Source organism: Thunnus thynnus, chromosome 12, assembly GCF_963924715.1.
Source record: "Thunnus thynnus chromosome 12, fThuThy2.1, whole genome shotgun sequence".
Classification (NCBI taxonomy): Eukaryota; Metazoa; Chordata; class Actinopteri; order Scombriformes; family Scombridae; genus Thunnus; species Thunnus thynnus.
In genome coordinates this window covers 30,893,275-30,905,523 of record NC_089528.1, presented here as the reverse complement: position 1 = coordinate 30,905,523, position 12,249 = coordinate 30,893,275, and the positions used below count along the sequence as shown (strand labels likewise).

Below are 12,249 nucleotides of genomic sequence, written 5' to 3'. Positions count from 1 at the left end.
GGGTTTTGTTATTTAATGAGTCATTTATTGTAATTAAGGTGGAATATGTGAGAAAATGAACTTTGTTCACACCAACATACGTATATGTGTATATGTGCACTTGTATTTTTGCTAAATGAGAAACATTTCTTTGCTCTCTTCATTAAAAATGAACAGGAGAGGGTTTTTTTTTACATACATCTGATGTTTCTTTTTGTTTTGTAAATACATATCACATATGCTTGTTTGTGTTTGGTATTCAATAAAAATATAAAAAATATGATTTAAGTTAGGTTCTTAGTATCAAAATTATTACAAAAAGTATTATTAGTATTATCTATTAGGACTATTAGTATTCAACTATTTCATTTTGATCTATTTGTTAAAAGTTAATTGAGTAAAGTATTTGTGAACTCAGTACAGACTGTGGGACCTGAGCAGACTGCAGGAGTTTGAACGTCTCCCTTTATTTAATGATGTCAGTTTCTCAGATCTGAGTTTAGGATTTCAGCTGCTTCTCTCACACATCAATAACACAGATTAAAACTGAGACAGTGAGTGCTGAATTCATACTGAAGTTCCTGGAACAATACTTTAACCAGAGTTGATGGTTGTAACCGTCATTGTAATAATAAAATGAAAAACCACAGTGAACAGTGTGGAGGCTGCTGAGCGGAAACCCACACGGCCCGTCTGCTGCAGGAAAGGAAGTGTTGATTCGCTGTCAACAGTTTTATATGAGTCCTAATAACCCGAGTTTTTAGCAAAGGTGCACTTTACAGCTGGGGAGGAATGTAATAAAGTGCAATTGTGAGGTACTTTACATGAGTATTTCCATTTTATGCTTTTTTATACGTCCACTCCGCTACATTTCAGAGAGAGATATTTTACTTTCTACTCCACTACATTTATTTCACAGCTATAGGTACTAATTACTTTTCAGATTTATATTTTACTAGTAAGGCTGATGATGTATTTTATATTTGAAATATATTTAGATCACTCTGTAGAGATCTATTTTCACTTTGACATATAAGGGTCTTTTCAGTGTACAAAAGGTCACATTAAATCCCTTTTGACTCCATGTTTTGAACAGTGAAACATGTTTTTTCTTGCTGTAATCATTCCTCCTGTTCATACTGACCATTAGAAGATCTTTTCATAATTCACTTTCAGTGTGAGCGATGGGGGACAAAATACACAAAATCCACAGTCTTCCTTGTCTGCAAAAATATATTTAAAAGTTCATCTGAAGCTAATTCAGTGTCCAAATGAGACAAATGAAGTAGATATCTTTCAATGTTACAGTTGAAGCCGGGTATTAAGTCAACACACAACTTCAAATGCAAATTTGTGGGGTTTTTATTCTCCTTGTTTTGTTATTCAATTATGGAGAGCAACTTATAGAAAAATCTTGGCTTCCACCAAAGGCCAGGTTGTGAAATTTTACAAAAGAAACATTTAGCAAAAATAAATAAATAAATAAACAAACAAAAACAAAACTCATTACTTTTTCCAGTACAGAAAACACATCACTGAAATTGTGACAAAAGCAGCACAAAAAAGTGGCTCAAATACGTCACAAATACAGCATAAATACGGCAGTGGCACCTCTATAAACAGAAGAGCACAAAAACATTCACCGCACTGCCATGTAACATATCAGCGCTAATGCATCAAATTTAGCAACATTTTCAGTTCACAAAAAAGCAACGTTCATTTTGCTTTATACATTTGATGAACAAATACAAAACAGTAAAACAGAAATAAACTGTTTCATACCAAATTCACGGATAGCAAGCTGTGCTCAGCACGTGTGGCTTTCAATCCACCAACATCTGCAATCCTACCAAAACAATCGCACAACATGTGGCTTTTATATAAGTGCATCCAACATCATTAAATCACTATTTTACAGAATCATGCATAATAATCTCAAAACAAGATAAGATACTTGATAAATAATCTCACTGTTGGAACCAGTGGCTATTCTCAGCAGAAAGTAGCGCGTTATGTTGTACTTCCTGTATTTTTCCCAGCGTTCCCTGTCCACTCAGCAGGCATACCGCTGCACTAAACGATAAACTCACACACCCTGCTGTCCAACGTAAGCATCCCCAGCTAGAGAGCAACAATGGAGAAGTTCTTCAGCATGGATGCTATTTCCGTGAATATTATTATTTTACCACCTGGTTACACCGTCTTTTTAGTGCCAAAGTCCCTCTTCCTGTCACTATATTTCCACTGCAGCTCAACAGGGAAACACTGTCCAAGGAAACAAAAATTTGAAGACTGTAAATGTGTCAGATATCCACTTGATATGACTAACTCAGACTGCTGAAGACTCATATAAGCTTCACATCAACTTTTAAATGACTGTGTGGACACACTGTGGATTTTGGCCTCCATCAATTACATTGAAAGCACATTTGAAGGATCTTTTAATATCCAGTATGAACAGGTGGAATAATTACAGCGAGGAAAACCTCTTTCACTGCTCATATAGACACCTGACTGATGTTTTAAGACACAATTAAAAAATTATGAACCTGTTCTTTAAGTCAGATATGCAAAAATAAATAATTATGTAATATTAAAAAGAAAAAAAATAGGCTATACATTGCATAACTTTACAAGAACTTTGCATTCTTACTGATTGTTTTAGAATTTTTATACTAGTATATAATATCAGAGACAAAAAAATGAGCTACCACCAATTTAATTAAAAATAAAGTGTCTTAAATCATTTCAAAGGGCTTTTACAGCACTTCATTCTTTCTTTCTAGATCAGTATTATGTTGTTTTATCCACTAGATGTCACTGCTGTTTTGACAACAGAATTAGAGGAAAAGCATCATGTTGCCATGGTGACCATGGATAGCATGGTCTGGATCCCTTTGTGTTTCCTCTGAATGACCACAGGGTGGCGGTCTTTCTCTTTGATTTTTAATTTCAGAAGTCACCATGAGGTACAGTAACTACTCGGCCACAACACAGTTCAGTTCCTGTCTCAGTCAAATCCATCACACAGCCATAATGTACGCTTCATTTATTGTTATTATGCCTATTTAAGACTGTAAATAGACGTTGTTGTTTGGTGATAAGTTTGCAACTTCTAATATTAAGATATTATCAGGACTTTAAGGGCCTTTCATTGGGAAAGACCAAACTGTTCAGAGTTAGTTAAAGTTAGAGTCAGTTCAGAGTAAATATGGGAACTGTTTAGATGATAGAAAAGCTTGGCAGCAGAACAAACATTTCTTAGAATAACATTAAATGTATCCCAGCTGATTATGAAGCTTCTTAAAGGAACAGTCTGGCTTTTGTCTGGTTTGGTTTCATGTATTATTCCATTTAAAGTAGATTTGAGAATAACTTTTCAGAAAGATCTAATTAAGCAAATACGCTGCTCTTTGTGTTAATGTAACGTGCCATGTCATATTTTATACTGTAAATTTCTTTCTTTTTTATGTAATTCAGGATTACTTAATTCTGTGTATATTTTTGACTGTTAGGCACCACAACACTGAAGTATATTCCTTGTATGTACAAACCTGCTTGGCATTAAACCTGGTTCTTATTTTGATTTTGATAAAAGCAACTCCAAAATTGTTAATTAAATAATACATTTAAAATACTATTACTATTATAAATTTACAAAAGCTGTTTTGTGTCAAACAAAGTTAAAATGAACTTCAGTTCAAAGATTCAGATCGCAACAAAAACAAAATGTACACAAGATTCAAAATTTCAATAAAAAAACTAAAAATATATATTAAAAAATCTGCACCAAAAAGTTTCACCTTGGACAAAAAGTGACAATAAATAAATAAATAATAGACCTTTTTATTCTTTTTACACCTTCTTTTTTGGGCATTTCTTTCCTTTATTTGACAGTTGAAAGTGCAGAGAGACAGGAAACAGGGCAGAGAGAGGGGCATGATAGCTGGATTCAGAATGCAGATGTTATGGTTTTGTGCAGTGGTTAGCACTGTCACCTCACAGAAAGAAGCTTCTGGCGTCAGACCTGCTGGCCAATCGAGGTTTTTCTGCGTGGAGTTTGCATAATCTCCCTCCAATGTTCCTTTTCCCCACACAGTCCAAAGTTCACTAAAAATAAACTAACTCTAAATTGCCTGTGAGTCTTAATAGTTGTCTGTTTTAGCTCCCTTTTCCATCTGCAAAAGATAAGTAGATATACAGTACTGTATATCTAGGTTTTAGGTACTAGTGTAACATGAGGATCTTTTAATGCCATGAATAACTTTTATTTATCAATTAACTTGATACAAAGTTGAGTAAACAGCAGAAAGCTAAAGCAAATCAATATTTGCTGTGAGCTGCTTTGCCTTTAAAACAGCAGCAGTTCTCCTCAGTTCACCTGCACACAGTTATTCAGGCGTCTCAGCTGCTTCTGTGTCTTCATGTTAATCCCAGACTGACTCCATGATGTTGAAATCAGGACTCTGTGGGGGCTCTCTGTGTGTGTCTCCTCCTTCACTATAAAGTCATTTTCAGTGTTTATGTACTGGAGGCTTGAAGTTTCCACATCACACTTGTGTAAGTTGCATATTGGACCATGATTGACACCAAACTAGGTGTGATGTCATAAATCCTGCTCGTAGGTAAAAGTGTTAAACTGAGATTTAAGGTGATACAGAGAAACTTTCAAAACAAACTCAAACATCCAACTGAAGGAAAAAGAAGAAAACATATTTTTAAGTTGAGGGGGATTTTAAGGTTATTAGTAAAATCTGCTATTCAAATACAAATCAAAATGTCTACTATGAAAAGGTCTACTGTCAGACAGCAGCCTTATCTGTCCGCCGCAGGGGCTGATGGGAGGTTTGAGGAGCTGTTAGAAACCACGTGGCCCTCGTCTGATCTCACAGCTCGTCCTTGTTTGGCCTCAGCTGCATCAGAGCGCCACTTCTCCCCAGGTTCACCAGAGGAAACACCACTGCACAAAATGCTTTTCCTCCCAGCTGCTGCTCTGTGCTGTCTGTGTTCAGGTGAGTGTTTCCAGCCAATCAGGAGCCAACAAACTCAACCTTTAACAAACACTGTCACACTGACCTTCATCTGTGTGTCTGTTTCTCTACAGCGCTGGTTGCCATGGCAGCAGAGCTGATTCAGGATGATTTAACATTGACCAGGAGAGCTGGTGAAACAGTCTCCTTCAGCTGTGGAGGAACTGACCAGTGTGACAGTGAAGAACCATTTGTAATCTGGTACCAGAAGAAAGACACAGAAACATTCACAGTGATTCTTGATATTGACATGAGGACTGATAACGTAGATAATGATTACAATCATCCTCAGAAAGATGATTTCTCAGTTGTAAAAGAACAGAACGGCTGTCAGTTACAAATCCAGACAGTTAAACTCTCACATTCAGCCACCTACTACTGCTCCTGTGTGAAAGTTGATACCCACAGTGAGAAATGATCCCTGCAGCCTGTACAAAAACCTCCAGATGAACAGATGTCAAACAGTGTTTGTGACAGGAAGAGAGCAGTAAACCACAGCCCAGGTTCACATATTTCACCTCCATCTCAGCCAGAGTCACAAACAAACTGAGCTGAGGACTAAATGTTTGTCTGTTGGTGTCAGGATTTTGATTTAAACATTATATTTCATTGATATTATTTATCAGCTATTTCAGCAGGTTTCCTGTTGTTCCACACAGTGAGAACAAAGGAGCAACACAGAAGCACAATGATACAACAAGATGAAGACAAACAACAATATAACACAGATAAAAGATATTGGAAAGATCAAAAGTGAAACTTTAGTAATTTTTGATTTAATAACAAAAATTGAGAAAATAATAAATAGAAAAAGATGTTTGACAGAGTTGAAAGTTTGAGATGAAGATAAAAATGGTCTTCTTTGACCTGCTGTTGGAATAAAGTTCATTCCTCCTTCAAAATAATAATCTGCTGTTAATGAAAACACTTCCTGTGGCTCTTTCACAATAAAAGCCTTCAGGCAGGATTTCTCACATCACATCTTTGAGCAGATTTCAACAGATAATTTCACTTTAGTAAAAGATTCAACACAATTCTTGGATTTATGACAATTTCCCCTCAACAGAAATGTGGTAAATGTAAATGGATTTTGCTCTGTGAGCAGCTGAGACTGTCTTCACAAGAGAAACGACAGCAGACACTGTTTGTTTCTTTTAACACGACCACCATCATTTCCTAACTTCAACCACGTGTTTATTATTGTAACCATGACGACGCAGCTCCCCTCATCTTAACAAGGAAGTCATTTTAACCCAAACCATGATCTTTACCTAAACCTAACTAAACCTTAATCACAGTTTCTGATGTTTACTGTCCATATTCTAAGACAAATGGCTCCACTACAGCATTTACTATTAGAAATTTAATCCTTTATGTGATTCAAAATGTTAAACAACAATTGATTGACAAGCAAACAAAAACTACGGCTCCTATGAAAATGTACCTGCATGGCAGCACAGGTACTAATGTCATCCTAACTTGGTTTAGTTCATAATACTCAACAAATCTCCTCAAATGTGAACTTTACAACTTTTGAAGTGTAATCAACAACAATCATATTTCATTTTAGTCCATCATTCTTATCTAAACATCTGGAGTGAACCACACAACATACTGTTGTAATGTTAAGTTGTAGTGAAGGATTTTACACCTGCATTTACTGATGTTTTGTCCACTAATTTTCATCAGAAACAAGTAGTGACCAACACTGACACATCATCAGCTTTTAAGTTGATATGTTGAACTTGTTAGCAAACACTTGCTTATTTCCACATCCAGCAGTTATGGAGCAGCATTATCATTCATTTGGAGTCGTGTTTCTGTCCACCTGGTGAATGTAAGTCCAATATTCACTCTCTTTTAGCTCTGTTTTTACTCTCTACCAACTCCTGAGGGAAATATCTGGCTCTTTAGCTGCTAAATGCTCCACTATGTTCAGCAGCTAGTCTACAGCTAACTGTGTCTGTTTGCCGTTTGGTGCTGAGCAGGTAGTGTACAGTGGCTTTTTACAGCTTTTTCTCTGAAAACACCTGTCTGCTGCGGCCCAACACGACGTTATGAGAGCGCTGAGAGTGAACCAAAACAGTAAAGTTGCAGATAAACAATGAGCTGAAACTCACTAAAAGCTCCGTAAAGCCGAGAGGAGCTGCAGAGTCACTGATAATTCTCTGTAGGTTCATCACTACGAGCCACGACCAACACATTACACACTGACACATCATGGTTATTATAAAAAATATTGATTATAGCAGCTTTAAGTAATTTGCATCAATACAAATGTCAGTATGATTTTAAATGAGTTCTTAGTTGAGTTTAAATGTTGACCTGATGGTGGCGCTAGAGGAAAAGTCAGAGGATCAAAGTTATTATAATTCATCCTGAGGGGAACATGAATATTTCTACTAAATTACATGACAATCCATCCAATAGATGAAAAGATATTTCAGTCTGGACCAAACATGTCAACCTGCTGGTGGCGCTAGATTAAAAGTTAGAATCAATCAAGTCAAATAAATAATTGAATCCTCTGGGGACTGTGAATGTCTGCACAACATTTAATGAACAATCCATCCGTCCTTTGATCCACAATCAGATCCAATGGATCTGCACTTAAGTGGTGGACCGACCAACCGACTGACATTAGCATCCATATAGTCACACTGCTAATGTGGCTAAAATCAAATAAAAGAAGAGACAGTCATGTTGATATGAACATTAGAGAAACACATCATGGAGATGAAATATGATACTGGTTCATAATTTGGATTCGTTCACCTCAGCTGACACATTCAACAGCAGACAGGTTTTTGTCACAGTCTCATTCACTGTGAGCGGCTGGACCTACGACATCTTTGGCTCTGGAACTAAACTGTATGTAACAGGTAAGACTAAACTTTCATTTTCCTTCAGTTGTTTTATTGAACAAGTTGAAAATGTGTTTTTAGTTTTAGTTTCTGCTGCTTCAGGCTTTACATGTTAGTTTTTTCATATTTAGTAGAGAATTCTTGATGCAGCCATTCTTCCATAAAACTAATCAATAACTCCTGAAAAGAGCTTCAAATCTCACTGCACACCACAAGTTCTTCTTTATTTATGCATCACATCAAAGTTTGTTTACAGCCAAAAAGTCTGATATCAGTAATGTTACAAATAAACAGTATTTAATAATCTCACTGATTAAGCAGCAGCTCCTGTTTATTAAAAACAAGATGATATATGATGTGAAACATCATTTAATAAATGTTCCTAAATGTAATTTTAGAAGCAAATAGTGATAAATATATTGTGTGTTAAATATACAGTATATATTTGTAAATGGTAAAATGTATCTCATGATAATTGTGTGTTTATGATGATAAATATGTCTTTTAGTGGAAGATAAATTAATGCATGAAGGCAAACTCATTTTAAATGTGTGATTAAGCTAAATGTAATTTATAGATAAAATGTATAATTGTATATCTTAATCCATATTTAATATAAATCATACTGGTTTATTTTAGAAAGTGTTTGGTAGAAAATATAATGAATCAGATAATTTACATGTTGTAATTTAATTATATTTATTTTATTTATTAATATTTTATTTACATATCTGAACATGTTGTGGTAATTGTGTTTTATATAAAAGCTAAAACTCTTTAAAAAGTTGTTAAAAGTACTGATGTATTGTGTGTCTGATTAGAGTAAAATATATGCTGGTAAATATACTTCATATACAACACTATAATCATTTACAAATGAAATATAAATATAATATATTTTAAGTAAGTAATAAAATTGTACTTTATGTTTTACTGAGACTAATTTTTACCTTATTTTATTTTGTTTTATTTTATTTTATTTTATTTTATTTTATTATACTTGACATGTCGAAACATATGTTGGTAATTTGCTTTTATGTAAAAGCTAAAACTATTATGTTTAAATTAATGATTTTTTAATTTTAAATTTACTAATTAAAGTGTATGGTGGTAAATATATTTTATATAAAACATTATAATCATCAGCAAATGTATTTTATGTGAGGCTGCTATGTAATGATATATTTTATATTTTAAAAACTCTATTATATTAGTAACTAATGTTGTGTTAAATATTGATAAAGTGGTAAATGATGTTTTAATCTTTATATATGACATATGATGAGCTTCCATGATGCTTTAGTTTGATATGATTATTGATACAGTGTCCAGTAGATGATGTTTGTGGTGTATTGATGAGTAGTTTAGTGATCATGTAGTTTCCAGGATCAGACTGAATGCAGTGCAGTGCTGTAAGCTACTGTTGACTGTGTGAATGTGTGTCTGTGCTGCTTGTTGCTGCTGTCAAACTTCAGATGAGCAGGTAGTGAAGCCCGTGGTGAGCGTGTACCCAGCAGCATCCAGAGCCCACCTGGAGGGGAAGAGCTCCCTGCTGTGTCTGGCCTCAGCCATGTCTCCTCCTCTGGTCCAGTTCTCCTGGAAAAGACAGAAGAAGAACGGCCCGCTGGAGGATCTGCCCCCTGCTGAGGGAGAGCAGCTGGAGCTCAGAGAGCCGGGACGCACCGTCGCCATCAGGGTGGTTGATCGGGATGCTCTCTACACATATAAATACCGCTGCTACGTCAGGCACGAGTGGGGAAAAGTGGAGGCCCAAACAGAACAAGGTAATGAAGGCTTGGTGACTGTGTTCAGCAGTGATTCAGCTTCATCTGGAGACGCTGTCAGAGAGAGCAGAGGAGCAGAGCACTGACATTTGTTTTTTTTTCTGTTTCAGAGATTTCTGCTCTTCCTCCACCTGTCCCGTCTCAGTACCAGGTGAAGCTGCTCTGTGTGCTATACACAGTGCTGATAGTGAAGAGTCTGGTGTACTGCTGTGGACTCTCTCTGCTGATGATCCTCAGAAACAAGGGACCGTCCACCAACTGCACACATGCTGACTGACTGTTTTCTGCTCGCCTTTTCTCACCATCACATCTCATCAATTCATCTCATTTATCACTTTGATCAGTGGTCAGAAATGTCAGTAATGGTGTGTTGTGGCTGGTTTTACATTTTCTCATTAAATACAGTTAAGACACAGTTGTCCTAAAAACATAAACACATATATAAACATATACAGTATATTTGCAGTTACTAAGTATACATTCTGTAGAATATTAATATCTTGATGCTCTAGTTTAATTCCACTTTTAATCGTGACTTATATAATAGTGTAAAATGAAGTTGAATCATTAGCTACTTGGTAGATATTTAAGTGCTTACAGTATTTTTTCTTTCTTGTGTATTTTCTTTTTAATACATTATGCAGAGGGTGGCAGGTTTATCAAAGTCATTCAGAGTAACATTCTCAATAAACTGAAACATCACAGTTTCTGTCTTTTATAATCGTCCATGTTTTCATTGATCTCAGTTTGGCTTCAAATAATGTAAATCATCGGACACAGAATCCACTGTATTGGCCAAGTTTGTTGATACCTACAAGTAATTTGACTCTTGTCGTCAGTAGATCTCAGTAAACTTTCACATAGTGCTAAAATCAAATATACAGGAAGATACAAAGAAAAGTTTACAGCTAAACAGAAACAACAAAGTAAAGAAAAGCAAACATAAACATAAAGTTATTAAATGCAAGCAGGTAGGTGTGGTGTGCCAACAGGTTCGGTATCATCTTGTAATATAGTTTCAGTGTGGATGTACGACTCTACGCTGATGAAACTGTTGTTTACACAGATGAAGAATCAGCAGAGAGCTGCTTTGAAGAGCTGCTATAAAAATGATCACACAGCGGCTTGATTAGTCTGCACTGAAGCCTGAATGTTGTCAAAATGATGGGTGTGTTTTTTGATTTCTTTCTAAATCACCAAAATACTGATTAGCTCTTGCAGTTTTATCAAGACAAAATTGATTGGTACATTTTCACATAATATGACTATAAGAAAACTAAGTTCATTTAGATTTATACAACAGAAATAAATAGAAAAGTGATTCAGTGTAGAAAAGATGACTTGTTTGTCTCAGTGTGGTTTGTGTTCTGCTGCTCTGATTGCTGATAACAAATGTAGGATGTATTTTTTTGAACGTTGAAGAGAGGAAGTGAATGTTAAAAATGTTCTTACAGTGTGAATTTAAACACTCTGCAGGCAAAAACCTCAATTTAGAAGAAGATGAAAGATTTCAGAAACACCACAATTTAAAAATTGCTTTGTTTTATAAATAAAAACAACTTCATAAGAGACACTGGTAATAAAACAAACAGCAACAAGAAATTAAAACAAATATTAATTATAAAATCTCTATTATTATATAAATAATCTATTTTAACTATTAAATTAGTACAAGTAATTATGTACAATATTAATAGTATTATTAATTTGGGTTTTGTTATTTAATGAGTCATTTATTGTAATTAAGGTGGAATATGTGAGAAAATGAACTTTGTTCACACCAACATACGTGTATGTGTATATGTGCACTTGTATTTTTGCTAAATGAGAAACATTTCTTTGCTCTCTTCATTAAAAATGAACAGGAGAGGTTTTTTTTTTTTTTTACATACATCTGATGTGTATGTTGTTTTGTAAATACATATCACATATGCTTGTTTGTGTTTGGTATTCAATAAAAATATAAAAAATATGATTTAAGTTGGGTTCTTAGTATCAAAATTATTACAAAAAGTATTATTAGTATTATCTATTAGGACTATTACTATTCAACTATTTTATTTTTATCTATTTGTTTTAACTTATTAAGTAATGTATTTGTGAACTCAGTACAGACTGTGGGACCTGAGCAGACTGCAGGAGTTTGAACGTCTTTATTTTATGACGTCAGTTTCTCAGCTCTGAGTTTAGGATTTCAGCTGCTTCTCTCACACATTAATAATACAGATTAAAACTGAGACAGCGAGCGCTGAATTCATACTGAAGTTCCTGGAACGATTCTTTAACCAGAGTCGATGGTTTTAACCAACATTGTGTTAATAAAATGAAAAACCACAGCGAACAGTGTGGAGGCTGCTGAGCAGAAACCCACACGGCCCGTCTGCTGCAGGAAAGGAAGTGTTGATTCACTGTCAGCAGTTTTATATGAGTCCTAATAACCGCTGAGAACAGATTCATACCTGCTGCTGTGCACTCATCAACTTCCCTCCCTCTCATTTGTCATGTGGTTCTTTTCTCTTGTTGTCTGTAAACCTTTTTTCCACTGAGCCCTCCACCCACACAGTCAAACTGAGCCCAGCCACCAACAAAGGC

At 35.2% G+C, this 12,249-nt stretch overlaps 1 protein-coding gene across 1 annotated transcript; it reads left to right on the top strand.

Moving 5' to 3' along the window:
* Window positions 1-4,948: 4,948 nt before the first annotated feature.
* On the top strand, window positions 4,949-9,966 carry LOC137193462 (Ig heavy chain Mem5-like). Its single transcript, XM_067604686.1, has 6 exons — window positions 4,949-4,991; window positions 5,084-5,397; window positions 6,706-6,707; window positions 7,842-7,891; window positions 9,349-9,657; window positions 9,768-9,966. The coding sequence occupies exons 1-6, from the start codon at window positions 4,949-4,951 to the stop codon at window positions 9,932-9,934; spliced, it is 885 nt and encodes a 294-aa protein (XP_067460787.1). The 3' UTR covers window positions 9,935-9,966.
* Window positions 9,967-12,249: the final 2,283 nt, after the last annotated feature.